At 40.7% G+C, this 17130-nt stretch overlaps 1 protein-coding gene across 2 annotated transcripts in view; it reads left to right on the top strand.

Moving 5' to 3' along the window:
• Positions 1-17130, top strand: part of fstl4 (follistatin-like 4) — a 314390-nt gene that overhangs the window by 225679 nt on the left and 71581 nt on the right. For both annotated transcript variants that reach the window (XM_037748469.1, XM_037748471.1), the window contains one exon: positions 13329-13519. In XM_037748469.1, coding sequence (XP_037604397.1) covers positions 13329-13519 — 191 coding nt within the window. The remainder of the gene's footprint in view (positions 1-13328; positions 13520-17130) is intronic.

Genomic DNA, 17130 nt, shown 5'->3' with positions numbered 1-17130 from the left:
GGTTACCTTGATTACATTCATTACATTTTTACAGTCCAGAAAGTGTGAAATCCTTATATTGCACAGCTATAGGGAGGAAGTTGGGGTTGGATGGTTTTATGTACAAAGCACAGGACTTTGACAGGACTTTGGTGTTCACATACTCCTACCCATGTGTTGTTAGCATTTAGCTACTACCATTTAAGGTCTGCATTGACTAACCCTAACCAAGTGCTTTGAGTTCCTGAACATACCCATTAAAGCATTCAAGAAATCATGCTTTAGTCGACAGGAGCAGATATTGTACGAAAACAAATGAATTACATCAACAGTGAACGTTTAGTAGATACAGTCTGTTCAATATGAATGTTTGCTTTTTTAGTTTAATTATTGAAAATGTAATCTGGGAGGCATTACAGTACATTTCCTATAAAAAGCAGTTGCTAATGCAAATTAGTTGTATATGAACATGTTTTTTTAGAAGACAGAGTTGTCGAAGCAGAACTGTTTTAGAGGCGGAAATAACATGAGTGGTGAAAGGTAGACTTGCTGGACTGAGCAAAAGAACAACATCTTTTTTTAATGAAGATTAATATTCACCAAAGTAGAATATGACAGCACATCAAACACAAAAATGCAACACACCAACATATTCACAACACACACACACACTGACACAGAAAACCTGAGCTACAACTATTTAACCTGTAACATTTGCTTCTCAAAGTAGGTGCAATCAACTGTCCCCAATGACCTAGTAATGAACTTAAAGAATGAAAAGACGGGACAAAATATCTTAACCTTTATGTACCAACAAGTAAATGACTGCACCGTAATTATTGGGAGGGAAACAAATGACCACATTATCAACTGATTGTATTGTCTCTCATTAGCTCAGGGGGAAACATACTCATTATAATTGAGGGCTGTCATCAGAGATGAAATTAGCTCCCTATGTTTGCTTCGTCTAATGGTAATGAAAACACCATTGCTATTGCATGATTGTAGAGACTCAAATAATGCCGACCAATTCATCTTGCCTCTTGGGAAAACATCAGAGACCAAATTAATTTCCCTTTTCATGCAGTGGTACAATGAAAATTGGGTTAGAATTAAAGAAAAGGCACACACTTCCTGCATGCAGCAAATTTTCTGCTTGAGCTATTCAGTAGCATTATTCAATTCCCATTTTAAACAGCACTGCAGTGTATATATATATATTTATATACTCGTTTATCTATCTCTCATTTCAGTATTTTGCCTGGCATGGTATGGCTGCATCCAGCCGCTGGCAACTAGGGGTGTAAGAAAATATCGATACACATGAGTATCGCGATATTATGTTGTGCGATACTGTATCAATTCTCAAAAAAATGTGTATTGATTTTTTATTAACCTCGCCGCCATTTGATCTTTCGTAGGTTGTAGCAAGTTTTAAAGGTAGAGTGAAGTTACTGGCATTATATGAAACTAGAAAACATAAGGAATTGGTACCAAAATTGGTACCAACCATGTCATACTAGCTTGTCGAGAGGAGGCTATAATACACTCCAGAGTTACGCTAAATGTTGGCGAGGAAAAACTGACATTTTCATAAGGGTCCCTTGACCTCTGACCTCAAGATATGTGAATGAAAATGGGTTATTTGGGTAACACAAGTCTCCCCTTTACAGACATGCCCACTTTATGATAATCACATGCATTTTGTGGCAAAAACCATGCCGTCATCTGCATGCAGTATAAATAAAGTTGTTTTTGCCTATTCATAAATGTTTTTTTTCTGGTGTGTTCTTTATGCTATGACAGTTTTCCTAAAATTAAATTAAAAAAATCGCAATTTATTGCCTTACTTACAGTAATACATCACAATATTTTGAATCGGTACTCCTGTATCATGATACATATCATATCGCCAGATTCTTGCCAATACACAGCCTTACTGGCAACTATATAAATGTTGGGGTTAGCCCAGAACTGGAATGGGCATCCCACCTAAATGAATAAAGGAATGAAAAATCAGGGCTGTGTCCAGGGGCACATCCGGCCAAATCTCCCAGGAAAATCTCCCATAACCCCCCAACCATCCAGAGCTTTCCTCGCTTTGACAGAGACCTAAAAAAGAAGTCTGGTAAACTAGACGTTTGAATGATATTACACTTCACTGTCACAGTGTTCAGGGTTCGTTGCACTTTCAGCATCAGTTGATGTGTAGTTAGATGTTGAAGCTGCTACATTTATGTGGAGAAAGAGAAAAAGAATCTCCTGTCAGAAGAGACTCCCACGCAAAATACTTCAGCCTTTGCCACTGAAGCAAAGTTGTGACCTATAGAGAAAAAAAATAAAGAATGAAAGATGAAGAGTCTTCTTAAGGCATACGTTCACGGACAGAATTTAGATGAAAGATAAAACTCTCAGATAAAAGGGATGAACCTTTTTCTCCTTGACAGAGAGGAAATAATAAGAGCCTTGTACTCAGCGTACACCCCTGTCTTCCTCTTGTTCCTTTTTTGTTGTTTTTCTAGTGTCAGTACTCTGCATCACTGATCTGCACATACGTATGTGGAAAAAAATAATCACTCACACCTGCCAACTACTTGATCATTCTCAGTGAAACGGCGAGGACAGCATACGCCGTTCATTGGTGAAAAGTTTCTACTTTCTACTCACTGCAACTTTTTGTTCCACAGTTATCTTCAGATTTCTGTGGTTTCTGTACTTCAATGATGCTTAGTTATGTCTTTACTGCCCAACAAATCATTTCATGAATTGTCATGGAAATGTTTTAAGATCTTTGATTTCTATGATTACATTTTGTAATGAGGTCAAATGATATCAGTGTCCAAGTCATAGTTAGTTGCCTTGACAATTTGTCTTTCTTGCTGTGTTATCTGCTTGTGGCAGAGACATGACTGTTAAAATGGACTCATTGGCAAGTACTTGATGATGGGGTAGTAAGTATGATATAATGATTGGAGTTGACTATAAAGAACAATGCCATGCCCAGAATTCTTAGCCTCCATCCTTGTTGATTAGCAGGACACAGCATGTTTAAATGTATGTATCCAAGACTGGGTTACCAGCTGGAGTTAAGCCGACAACTGCCCCGTGGTGTCCCAAAAGTTTGATGCATGTCAGTTGGTTTTGGTAATTTTCTTCTTTTTTACTTGAAGTCAAAGTTGTTTTCTTTTGACCATGATTGCGGCCTTTCCCTAACCCTAACCAATCAAGTTTTGTGCCTAATACTAACTTCTAATCTCAAGCCCAAGCGCCAACAACAGCTGTCAGTGTGTCAGTGTGCTGACTTGACTATGACATGCCACAAACTGCATGTGATTATCATAAAGTGGGCATGTCTGTAAAGGGGAGACTCGTGGGTACCTATAGAACCCATTTTCATTCACATATCTTGAAGTCAGAGGTCCAGGGACCCCTTTGAAAAATGCCCATGCCAGTTTTTCCTGACCAAAATTGAGTGTAAGTTTGGAGCGTTATTTAGTTTCCTTCGCGACAAGATGCTATGACATGGTTGGTACCAATGGATTCCTGATGCCAGTATCTTCACTCTAGCTTTAAAACTGAGCCGCTACAACCTAAAAATCGCAAGTTGCATTCATGCGTTAAAGAAATCTGTGGCGTTAAAACAAATTTGCATTATCATCACGTTAACTTTGACTGCCATACTAAAAACACAGAAGCAGTAAGTGACAGAAGCCTCAAAGTGAACTAACAAGGCCCTGATAAATCAAAGTTAAAGAGTAACTTAACACCCACCTCCAGGACCCTGTGACATCACTGTTGGAGTGGTTTCCCACGTGATGCTGTGTGTGGTCAGAGGTGAAACTGACTTGAAACTTTCATGTATGGAGGGCAAAGACAAAAAGGTCATATTTACACTTTCTCCCATAAAACCAAAGCCTAACCATAAAACAGAAAGTGGATCTGCTAATGGAGATGTACGGAAAGAGTTAAAATAGTTTACTTGTTACTACCTCCCACTTTGAGTTTCTTAAAATCGTCCATCCTTTCCCGTGCCTCTGAAACTTTCTCAGCAAGGTCACTGCAGTATTTGGGCAGTGTAATGTGGGATGTTTGTCCAGGTTTCTATGTCGTCAGTGGGGTTCAGTTAGGCCACATACAGCCCGAGGTGGCCGTCTCCACGTCCAGTCCCCACACCCAGGCAATTTAAAAGCTGTATACTCTTGGGATCATCAGGCAGCAGCTTGCAGGCCTCAGCAAGGACTGTGAAAGGCCCTGAGATTACTGGAATTTACGCTGCAGGTGTAGCAGAGAGAGGAGGATGGATGCTAAAAATGTAATCAATGCCTGAGCTTGTTCCCAGTCTCAATCTATTAGCGGAATTGCAGGCTTGGTAATTATTTTCTTTCTCTAAATCCGCTTCACCAGGGCTGAGGGTGCAAGTGCAACTGTATTTACATTCTTTGTCTGATTATTCTTTGTGTTATTGTTGTTGACCCTGCACTGAACAAACCACTTGAGCCACTTGAGTATCCATTAGGCAATACTCCGTTGCTGTTACTGTCAAAACCGCATGCAGGTAGGAGGCAATTTGCTGTTCGACCAGACTGCAATTTGTGAGAAACCACGTTGTGTTATTGAGCATGAAAAATGTAAAGCAGAAAATAATATATTGCATTGACTGTGGTTATGGCATTGTACATTTCTGCGGGAAATAGCTTGCAAAATGTCCAGGGAGAATGAAGCTAACTGGGGCTATTGGATGGGACTCAATATCTCCAGTTGTGCTTAAAAGCCCAGTGGAAAAGAAAGGAAATCAGTTTTTTTTATTGAGCTGCACTAAGCATGTTTGGAGTCTTTATTGTTTTATATTGGTTTAATGTATTAAATGTATTTATTATCAGCTTGACCGATAACAACATAAAATGACCCAAAGATGCATGTGTAAGAATATTATTACATTTGGGTCTTATTTTTGTAGCTTTGGCCAACGTTTCTGTCCGTTATGATAATGTTGGACTCGCTCTCACAAGTGTGCACACAACTACTGAAAATACGTTGTTGCTGGATTAAAAAGGTTTATACTTGAATTGTAAATCCTGTTAAATTTGAAGATGTTTTACCAAGTTGTTGGTGTACGATTTATTATTTTAATAATAAATAACAATTCAGTAAATTTATATCTAAGAATATATTTGTTACATTTTGTTTTACAAAGTTAGGAAAGCAATGTTTAAGTCAAACCCGATGTTGCCTTACACATAAAAGAATGATCCCAGTCACTTCCACACAGTGAGCCATACAGCTCATTAATAAACACTGGTCTGAGATTTGTACTCGATATCGGCCGATACCCAAATCACAGGCATTGCTATCAGTATCGGGACTGAAAAAGTCGGATCGGTGCATCCCTAATGCGTGGTGTGATGCTGATGTTTCAGTTCTATTGATTCAGCAGTTGGGTGCTTGGGAGTTCTTTCTGTCCCAGCATCTGTCATCTCTTTAGAGGCCAATGTCACTGTGAATGACAGTGTTGTAGTACAATTTGAGGAGTGCGTATGGTTTGCATGTTCCACATTTTATCTATGTGTGTCATGCAGTGTGGGACTCACTTGATCTTGTCTCAATCCCTCAATGTCTTGGTCTTGTCGTGGTCTTGGTATGCTTTGTTCTTGGTCTTGACTTGGTCTCAATCCCTCAGTCTTTGTCTTGTTTTGGTCTTGGTACACTAATTTCTTGGTCTTGACTTGGTCTTAACCCCTCAAAGTCTCGGTCTTGTCTTGGTCTCGATACACTCTGTACTTGGTCATCACTTGGTCTCCTGGTTTAGGTGGTCTTGACTCCAACACTGGTGAGCAATATGTAACACAAAATATGAAGCCTTATTGATGAGATCCCAGATATCATCAGAATACAATGAGTTGAAACCAATAATAAAGATTTTCTGCATTGTGGGCATGAATACCTCCATTGAAATAATCCCTGAAAGTCTTCAAAACAAACACCTACAACTCACTTAACACACAACCAAACCCAATACAGCCTCCATGCAGTGCACTATAAACTAATCAAGTGATTAATTAAGAGCTGATTAGGAAGAAAAAAGCAGTCTTACAACCCCCTTTAAAAAAAAAAACAACCAAAAAACAGCTGTACCTGCTGAGTAAATCAGCAACAGTATGATTAAGAACCGCTTACATCGTGATCATTAACTCTCAAAGGGGAATAAAAGAAAGGTGTAAAATGTATTGACACTTATGAAATGGGGGCTCAGCGGGCTTTTTCACAACACTAATTATTAAAAGAACAGCAGCAACAGCAGTGTCAACAATAACAATAATACTAGTCATTTTTATAATAGTAAGTGTTAACTTGGTTCAGTGGGGAACTTCATCCAAAGAGGGCAGCAGTGCAGTCGCTGCAGCCTGTGTGCTGTAGCTACTAAACTCTGCATATCCCTGTAAGTTATACTTCTGCTCAGACTGACGGGATTCTCTGTGAGAGCGAGTAAGTAAGAGTGAAAGAGAGTCGGATCCAGAGAGAGAGAGAGGGGAAGAGATATAGGGCTGATGTGTATAGTGCTGATGTGCAGTTTGAGGAGGCAGTTCTAGACGATAGGCTCGCAGACAGGCAGGCAGGCCGGGAGTGAATGCTACTGTACTATTTCTCCTTCACTGCTTTGCCAATAGCTTTGGTGTTGCAACGAGTTTCTCATTTAGTCAGTGCCAAGCTGCACAGACTCTGATAAGGCTTCCCGAGCACACACTGATCCACTCTGCTGAATGTATGGTGAGGCAAGCTGGCAGACAGCTTTGCCTGTACTCAGGAAATCTAGAGACTTCATTTTAAATCAGCGGGAGTTATGTATTAGCTGAGGAATGTGGGAGTCACTTTAAACTACGAATCATCACTTTTTACTGCTTTTGACGTGGGATTATTGCTCGCACTATCAATAACAAGCTCCTAAGAACAGTCCCATATGGGATATTAATTTAGAAAGCAAGAATGTTGTTTAGCCTGTCACTCTGGCAGGCGATACTTCACTCATGGTCAGCCGCGACAGCTCCCAGACGATCATATCAGCCAACTCCTCCAATCCCCGACAACATTGAAACAGCCAGTGAGGTCTTAATAACTTGACAGCTCATACTCTTACTCTGCTGATCATTCATGCTGCTGCTGCTGTTGACCCAGGTTGCTGCAAATTCCCTCCACCTCACCAGCCTCCTCCTGCTGTTCTTTGTAGATGGATGCTGTGCAAGCTGTTTCTGAATAATGGCTGGTTGGTTTTGTGCCATGGTTTCATATTTATGGAAATATATGTCTATGGGGTTTTTTATTGCACTTCCCGCAGAATATCTCACATGCTACTCGGATTCATCCAGAGGGCGTCCTTGGTGTCTTTTCTGTCAAATACAACCGTAATTTGCTGTAACAAATGCTACTACATTGATTCTCTGACACATACGTCTGAATTTTGGGATGCAGCTAAGGATTAATCGGAAGTTCTTTAAGAAAAGATTCTGTCGTTTAGTCTATAAAATGTCACAGGACCCCATATAAATTCTCAGATTGTTTATTTTGCCCAACCAACAGTCTGAAATGCAGACATATTCAATTTACCGTGATAAAAAAATTATTTAAAACGCAGAAAATCCTCACACTTGAAAAGCTTGAGTAGGCAAATGTTTGGCATTTCACCAGTTATGGTGAAAATGGAAAATGTTCTTTCTGAATGCATGATGTGTCTAAAGACAATGCGTAATCGTTTTAAATAATTGTAATCTCAATATTGACCAAAATAGCAGCCCTACTTACAAGTTAAACATACTGACTATACAGTAGGATGACTATTGAAACGAAAAAAGGTAAAGATGTAAGTGTTTTCAGTCCCAGAGGAAATGCTGGATAAACTATGAAGCTCACAGTAAGCCGATTTAAAGCTGCCAACGGCGATTATGCAATATGAGGCTCTCCTGTGACTTGCGTCACCCTTCCGAGATTGGCTCAGCTCTTGTAGACCTTGTTGCCCTCGGGAGCAAAGAGTGTCCATCATATTCATAATTATCTGGAAGGGAGGTCTATCACCATCGCATATTAGCGGCACACAGACGGCATGGCAGTAAATAATCCCATCATTTCAGCCAGAGGAGGTCAGGCAGACATAAATTTAACGCAGAACACTTTTACATCCTGGAGGGCATTGTGGGGAGGTTTCATCATCGGAAGGATTGATGCCTTGGATTCCCCGTTCCCTTCCTCCATCTTTTAGACGGAGCCAAGAACTCATCCAATAAGTGCAGCTTTTTGATTCATACACATCTGAATTGTAGTGGATGTCTGACTGCTTTGTACCATTTCACTGGAATTCTGAAGAAATTGTTCTTGCGAGCATTGTACAGCAAACAACATCTTCCTGCAGTGAATTGCACAGCTATGTAAAATGCTTCTAGTAATGAAAAGTTAACAGAAAAATAAGGAGGAAATATAAACTGTCATAGGCTATATATTATTAAACTACAGAACGTCATGCTGCAAATTGAATTTTAAAATAAGATTTTTACACAGATTTGACCTCGTCTTCCACACAAACTCAGTCATTAGTTGTTGTTCATCAGCATCTCTTCTTCATCTTTTCATTTTAAAGTTTCCATATACAAGATCCAGAGCATTAATATAGCAGCACACAACTATTTGCTATGTAAAGATATAGAGGAGTAATGTCTACCTGAGCAGAGAATGAAGTCACTCCCCCTCTGTGTGTGTTGTAATCCGAGTATCTCCGCGTTTTTCGGACATCGCTGGGCCGGCTTTTTAGTGCATGTTAGTGCATGTGAGCGTGCCCCACTGGCTCGCTCACAGCCGCCGCTCTGCACTGCTCTCATATGGCAGTTACAGCTGATAATGCCATCCCGACCGACGGCGCCGTTGTGGAACAGTAGCACTCACCCTGCGGTTCCCCCTCAGGTTAACTCGGTTAGCTGCGTCTGCAGTGCTGCTGTTGTTTTCACTGTTGGCGCCAGCTCATCAGTCGCCGTCGAGAGCATGCGAAGGCAATAGATGTGCTCCCAATCTTGCATTTAGCACCTTTAATACGATATAAAACAGAGAAAGCAGGTAACTGAAAACAGCGTCTTCTGACATTTTTGCATGAAATATTGCTTTAACTATTAATTGCTTATCAAAATAGTTTGCAATCATTTTTCTGTCGATCGACTTATCATTGCAGCTCTATCAAAAAACGCATATTGCCAAGAAGTGAAAGTCAGTTGTTTGTTCCATTGCAACTTCAGCACCCAGCAGCAAAGCTACAATTCCGCCATTTTGGACTGAAACCGACTACCGGACACCTGTAAAACATCTGCCCAAAAAGTCCCTTACAAAAGTAAAACTAAATTATTTCTATTCTATTGTCATATTCTACCAAAATGACCTGAGTTGAACAATAAAATATTATAAATATAATAAGCGTTTTCAGTCCAAAATGGCGGCAGCGACTGTTGTAAAAAAAAATACCGGAGTTTCGACTCTTTGTGGTAGAGTTTACACAATGAAAGAAATTCACGTTGACATACTTAGGAGCACACTCGCACACTTCCCCACCACGTTTTGTGTTTGTTTGTTTTTTTACCTTTGAGAGGTTTCACCCCTTTAAATGTGCATGACTTTTTTGTCCTCTCAAACAATCCGTTCCCTTTAGCATGACAGGGACTTTCTCCTTTCCTTCTTCCTCCCTCTGTTTGTTTTCCCCCTGCCTGACATTTATAAAGTGTGAGCTCGGAGGACGCTCTGAGCGGCGGAGAGGAGCTCCGTCTCCGGGACATTGGGCGTCCATGGTGCGAGCAGCTTCGGATCACTCACTTAAGCAGCTAACATTTCAAACGGGCAATAAAGAGAGCCCGGTTCCCTCTAGAACAATAAAACAGTGTTAGAGTCAGGGGTGGATGCACTGTAATACAGACAGATATTTCTCTGCCACTGCTGCAGCTGCTGTGCTCAGCAGAATGAGAGAGAGACTGAATCAAAGGACGTTCACACCAGCAAAGAAAGAGAGCGTGATTCACTGTAACATCCAGGTGTAACGTTCACTTTCTCACCACGGACAGAGGATAGAAGGTGAACCTGGAGATGTAAAGAGGTCATTGGGGCGTTAAAGTCATTTATGACCTTTATCAACCTCTGCCAGTGCAGCAACATTGATGGAACATGTCTCCTCCTACACAAGTCTTTAAAATATCCTTTTCTTATACGTGTAAAACAGTAAGTTAAATATCTTTTCCTGCTATTTTTCCCTCTGTGTAAGGAGGGCAGAGTAAGTCTGAGCAAAGAGAGGATTGTTCTCTCCATATATGACAAGATGCAAATCACCCTGGGGGTGTTAATTTGTTTCCGTCCTTCCAGAGCAGGGACAGGGATGACAGCTAGGTGATGATCCCTCATGTCTGATCCATCTCACGCCCCATTCGCCCCGCAGGAATAACATTGAACAGGGATTTAGCCAAGACCTTGACATGACTGGCTGCTTGTAGAGAGGAGTGCACATTGTCTTAGTCGTGTGGGTGTGTAAGACTTCGTGTGGTAATAAGTAGAAGGGTAGCCAGTGTTGAGACCCGTGTGTCTCATTGTGTTTCTTTGGCTTTTCGTCTTTGCTTGTGTATTCATGTGTGACTGTCAAACAAATCATGCAATCCTCCCAGAAATAAACGGGAGATAACTGAAATTTATTGGATTGATGACTTCCTTTCTGTTTTCTGCGTTGACCTCGACCACCAAGCAAAACATCCAAACACTTTGATAGATGTACTCGATTAACAAGTCTGAGCACTACAAATTAGAGGCACTCCTAACCTAAAGTAAAGGAGCTCCCGTCTCGTAATGTCATATGCGCTGTCAGTCGCTCCTGTATGCAATTCATCAAAGTTGGGATGGCCCAAAAATTGTTGTTCTAAACTGCTTTTGTAGGGCAGCAAATATATTTTAATCCACAGCTCAAAATTGTCCTCACCAAAGTCATTATGTAATCCTGTTTGAGTGACGTTTCCTAAAAACGACAGTGCCCAACTGTTTTAGGAGATAATTTAGCCTGCATTAAAAATGAAACTATATGTTTGTGACCCAGATTTATGTCTTTAGTAGTAACCAATGGGCTCGGGGCTGAGTGTTGCAGACAATAGGGAAGTCAGAACATATTGATAGATGGACTTATTTGTTGGTTTTGGTCTTTTCAATATATTTTAATGCCCCCATGCCGATGATAGTTTCGGCCTGAGGCATTCTGTTTTCGGGTTGTACGTTTGTGCGTCCGTATGCTCGTCTGGTCCATTCTCGGTAACACAATATCTCAGGAACTCCTTGAGGGAATTTCTTCAAATTTGGCACAAACGTCCACTAAGACTAAAGGATGAACTGATTAGATTTTGGTGGTCAAAGGTCAAGGTCACTGTGACCTCACAAACACCTTTTTGTCCATAACTCAAGTATTTATAGGCTAATTATGGCAATTTTACACAAATGTCTAACAGGATAAAATGATGAAGTGATGCCATTTTGGACAGACATGGATGTAAACTGCAACTTGACCGGTTGGCAGAGGCATAGAACTGAAAGATGGTAATTCTAGTTTAACATTTTAAGAAAAATGTAGAACAATGCCAGCCTCATCTTTTAAGATGTTTCCAACATAGCTACGAAGAATCTTGATGGCAGAGATCTCACCAAGTCGTCATACCTAAATGATAAAGTAGGTCTTATGTCACTACATTTCAGAATGACCCACATGAGTTTGTAGTGGTCCACCCTTGAGGTTAATTATCTGGTGAAGTTAAGACAACTAAAACCACTTGGTCAAGGTTAGGGAACGATCACACCAATGGTAAGGAGCATTAAAGCTGTTCTGATGGCTTTAGGTTGCTTTATGTTGGGTTTTCCATTAATTTGTCACCAACCTGAGGTCTCAGGCTGTTTGAACAAACCACCATCCCTTTTCTCTGCCATGAGACGACAGTCTCATTTTAGTTTTTTCGTTTTAGATTTTAGACAGAATGCTAAGTTTCATACATGGAGTGCAGTACGTGTAATAAAACAAGTCACGTTTTTTTCTTCACTAAAGGCCTGCTCGCTGTCCCAGAGTCAGGTCAGTGGAGAGCACGTAGTCTTAGAGGTCATTGAGGACTTAATCATGGTTCACCCTGAGTTTTGCTTTGAGATGAGGAGGCATTTTGCACACCGGGAAACATTTTATTCGTGTCTGTGTGTACATATGCATAAGCGTGAACATATGTGCGTCTTTAATATGCACTTTAACATACAGTACCACAGCGGGAGATATTGTCTTGCTGCTGTAGCCTAGTTGAACCTGTGTTGTCTTTGCTGCAGTGACAGTTGTGCTAACAACTGTAGATGTGCTTTGGCAGCACTCCCCACTGCTACGAGTTTGGAACCAAAAGAAGATGCTGGGACTAAACTTCTCCAGTCTTTCTTTTAGGTTCATCCTGTCCCCTCATTTTGCATTCATTAGCTTTGATAGTTGTTGCGTTGTCGGAGGAGATTAGGCAATGAGATCCATTCCTGTGTACTCTCAGAGGGGGGTCTCCTGCTCTGCAGCGATCGGGCATGGACGTCGCCTAATGATTTATTCATATGGGAGAGTGTTTCACATTTTGTTCTCTCATCACCACGCTTCTGACTTGCACGTAGGCCCCTCCACCCTCCCGCCAGCGTCTCTCATGCTGTCATCTGGCTCAGGTGATACTAAAGCGAAGGAGAGACACGATAGAAAAGAAAAAGGCAAAGCTGCTTCCCTGCTCTCCATTAGTATCAAGTCCTTCACAGCATGCCACAGACGTGTTTTGCATAATTATTGATTTCAAGTGTGAAGAAAAAAAAATGCTGAGTGCTGCCCGTGATTAATTTGTGGTCTCTCATTTCCTCTGCACATCCTCATCAGGCAAAGCCTTGCAGAAAATCAGCCGCTAGACGCCTAGTCAGGTTTGAAACATGAGCTCTAATCCCATAGCAAAGGAGGGAACAGAAGCTCGAGAGGGTCTAAATGAGGATGTTTACCTTTTGTTTTCATGTGGATTCAAGGATTACTTGTAATTAATTGGACCCCCTGCTCCGAAAAGCTGTCAGACAAATTATGCAAGCACAAAACTAACATTTTTTAAATGAGTAAACACTCAAGGACACAAACACACATGCTTGCACAAATACACACATTATCTATCCCTCTTGCCCTCTTTTTCCTCTCATCCCTCTATAAAGCACACAAGTACATTAAATCCAATTTGCAGCTGCAATCCAAAGGCTTCGGCTTGTATAATTGAGGTTAATCAAAAGTCTTTTCTTCCATATCTGTGTGTTTGCTCTTGCAGGCAACGCATGCACCATGTCGGAGTACAACAGGCTGAAGAGCATGCTGCTGGATATGCAACCCAAAGTGCTGAGAACCCCAGAGCAGAGCCAGCAGAGAGACATGGAGGAGAAGAGAGCGTTGGTGGACACCATGTTCAAATACCTGGATGTGGACCAGGATGGCCGGCTGGTCAGTGATGAGCTGGAGAAGGTGGGTATCCAGCTGAGATGGCCTGATGAATAGGACAGCTGTGTGGAGACAGATGAATGGTAGACTGATTGAGAAAGTAGGGATATGTCTGGAATAGATCTTCCTGTGAAGGTTTTGTAAGGGGTGTCGGATTGTGGGATGCGTTTGCTGTATACCATCCGTGTGTGGAACAGTTTTTCTGAACTTTAAAACATTTTTTACCGTCGTTTGATTATGTGAGTATAAAGAGACTCATCAACAATAACACAGATTTCAAACCTCACTCAAGACATTTGCAGTTTAGGGATATAAGAAACAGAAATCTTCCCCTACACTAAAATGCGAGCCTATCCCTGCTCACATTGTACGACAATCAATCAGATATTTTCTTTTGTGGGTCTGCCAACCAGAGTTATCACTGAATGTTAAAGACCATGTGGTCAGACTATAAAGTAGTGTGATTGGCATGTGGCTGGAACATTTAATCATCTTGTTTAACCTCTTCCACTCCTTGAGGGCGCCGGCCGACTTTACTAAGGAATCCATTGGTACCAACTGTCTCATACTAGCATGTCGGGAAGGAGGCTAAATAACACTCTGAATTTTGTCAACATTTTGGCGAGGAAAAAGTGGCATGGCGATTTTCAAAGAGGACCCTTGACCTCTGACTTCAAGATATGTGAATGAAGGTTCTGTGGGTACCCACGAGTCTCCCCTTTACAGACATGCCCACTTTATGATAATCACATGCAGTTTGGGGCAAAAACAATGCAGTTATTGTTATTTCCACCCATTCTAAATTGGTTTCTGCACACTGGGGTCCCTAAACAGTCTTGGAATTACATAAATCGGGTATCACTGTAAAGCTGAGACTCTTGTGGATCCAATGAATCCAACTGTATTCATGTGTGATGATGTTAGTCCCCATAGTGGCCATTTCATTGGAGTTAGACCATTTTTTGAAATTTGTCAACTTTGTATCACTGTATAAAATGAGCTGTGGTGACCTCTAGGATAATCACAGCCTCATGAAACTATACAGCCACAAACTACAGACCTAGAGTATGTAGAGGATGGATGGCTTTCCTAGGTAGATTGACAATAAGGGGGTTTCTGCTCAGTTTCCAGAACAAAACTGCTCGCCATCCAATCATGGAAAAATACAATTCTTGCAGAATTGTTCTTGGTGTCTTAATGTGGTATTTTATAGGGATCATTGATTGATTTTATCAATTCTGGAGTGGTAAAAAATTATAAATTTCGCACCGAATCTGTGTAACAAATGGTATCAACCAAAAAATTGCTGCAACAACTTATGAAACATAAGTGAGCATGGGAATGGCCATCATAGGTACCCGCCTTGAAAAAGACAAAAATGGTTCTATGGTAAAGAGGGGTGGAGTGGAAATTAACAATGAAAAATATCTACTGAGGTTATCTTCCCTCCAGAGTCTGCTGGGAAACAGTGGGGGATCTGTAGAAAGAATTGGCATTGACATTTGCATGGTGAGGAAATTAAATTATTGTGGGCATCATCTGGTATCAGGAAATGGGCATCAGAGACGGGTGTTAATTAGACTCCTCCCAACCAATGCTGTGATCTCCGTGACTTCTGCCAGAGTGCAGTGAACCATGTTAGTGTCACCGCTGACTGCAGACTGCAACCAAATGAGTAAATTGTCAATTGCTTTACAGTCTTAATATCTAACATTTTAAATGTGCTGTAGCTCTTTCTCGTTATGTGGAAATTGAAAGAGAGCAAGACAGAAAAACAAGCTAGCTGAAGATTAATAAGTGCAACTTAATGTAGTCTCAAAAATGCCACAGTAATTAATCTTCTGTCATCTCTCTGCAGTTGTGAATGACAATGCACTTTGTCCCCTTTTAAAATTATAAAGATTGAGTGATTTTTGGCCTAGTTCTAGCGGCAGAAATAAAAAAAAATTCCTCTCTGGCAGAGCTGCACTTAAAGATCCAACAAAAGATTTTGATCAATCACAGCTGGTAATTACTAATGCTGACATGTTGCCAGGAAAAGACATTCTTATCCTGAAGGAATTCATAAGTGCAGTTTCACAGAGATGATGCTTTTAAGTCCCAAAGGAGTTCAGAGATGAGTTCCAGTCAATCCATTCAGACTGTCTCCGTTTTGGGATCTATCTTTTGTCACAGATGGTCTTAGAGGGTATAAACTAGTTCTGTACTTTGGGACTGAATATTTTACCCAAATGCCCAAAGACGGATCAGTGTGCCAGTGAACACATGGCTGCAGTGTGCTGTCGGCCGCAAGAGGAGAAAAAGTTTGTCACATCCCTTAATCTGCCATGTCACATGTGCAGCTCCATATAGAATCAATTGGAGGAGATGAACAAGCACAGCGGCTATATTTTTAGGCTTTGAAATCATAGCCAAGGGAATTAAACATTGGACTTACAGGACCTCGGAACAGCCTTGATAGCATGTTGGCCTAAAAACACCATGAATGTTTCAAAGATAACTTAACAGAAAATAAATAAATGAGTTGTGTTTCTTGAAATTAAATGATTTTAATAAATACAGTAAAAACAGCTTTGTAGTGTGGCATCACTCGTAATACAAATTGCATCACGTCTTATATTACTGAGCACAGGTTTAGTTTGATCTGTCTGTGCATTTTTAATAAACCTGCCTGGTTTGCTGTCTGCCTGCAAGACTCCCCATTGACTCAACTGCTGACTCTTGTTTTCTTCTTGAGATTTTAGCTTTGTTCAGGGAGTAGAACAAATAACACGAGTTATTGAGAAAATAGTCGAAAGGCAAACAATCCCCAAATCGATTAATTAAAGCTAGTAACTTTAATAAAAAAATAACCTTTTGCTATATTTGCTCAAACTATCACTCCAGTATATCCTGACAGGAGTACATGAGACAGATAATCTGTGAAAAAATCAGGTCCCTCTGCCTCCTTTTAGTGCTCCTAATGGCATTAGCAAGACTCCACCACGCCGAAGGAAAGCAACCAATCTGTGCTGAGCCAGATTCAACTTGACTAGAGGTCAAATTTGTGTGTTTGTGCCTTTTAAAGCAGGTTAATTGTGGTTGAAAAGTGAAAAGCTACAGGTAGCACAGATAACTGTATAACAGATAACTGATAACTGTTGAAAGAGAAAATGAAATGCTTTGAAACCACAGTTATATCTAGCAGAGACATCTGCATATCGCTAAATGATTGTTTACTGCGATAGTTCCCCTATTTCCTTTGGTGAAGGTCACACACATTCACCGTAGTCTGTATCTTTGTTCTACAAACACATTCATTCAATTTGCAGAGATATTTTCTGTTGTTTTTTTGTATTTTATACATTCACCAGTTTTTTTTTCCTGCATATGAAATTCGTTTGATTGGCAATTACCACAAAAGTATGGGCGCTTAAATAAAATGATGAGGCGAGTCGTCCTGTTTAAATGCTCCATAAGGATTTAAATGCAGAATTCAGCCTTCCAGCACGAGCAATCTTTTTGACAAAGATGGACCTGCATTGAGCATGTGGCACTTTTACTAGTTACTGCTATGTTTTTTTTTACAAAAGCAGCCGCTTTAAGAGAATATAGTGCAAATGGCGTTACTGAGCAGACGCTGAGCCTCCTGTTTA

Source organism: Sebastes umbrosus, chromosome 17, assembly GCF_015220745.1.
Source record: "Sebastes umbrosus isolate fSebUmb1 chromosome 17, fSebUmb1.pri, whole genome shotgun sequence".
NCBI classification, from domain to species: Eukaryota; Metazoa; Chordata; class Actinopteri; order Perciformes; family Sebastidae; genus Sebastes; species Sebastes umbrosus.
The sequence above is the reverse complement of the archived record's forward strand: the minus strand, read 5'-3'. Positions and strand labels throughout refer to the sequence as shown.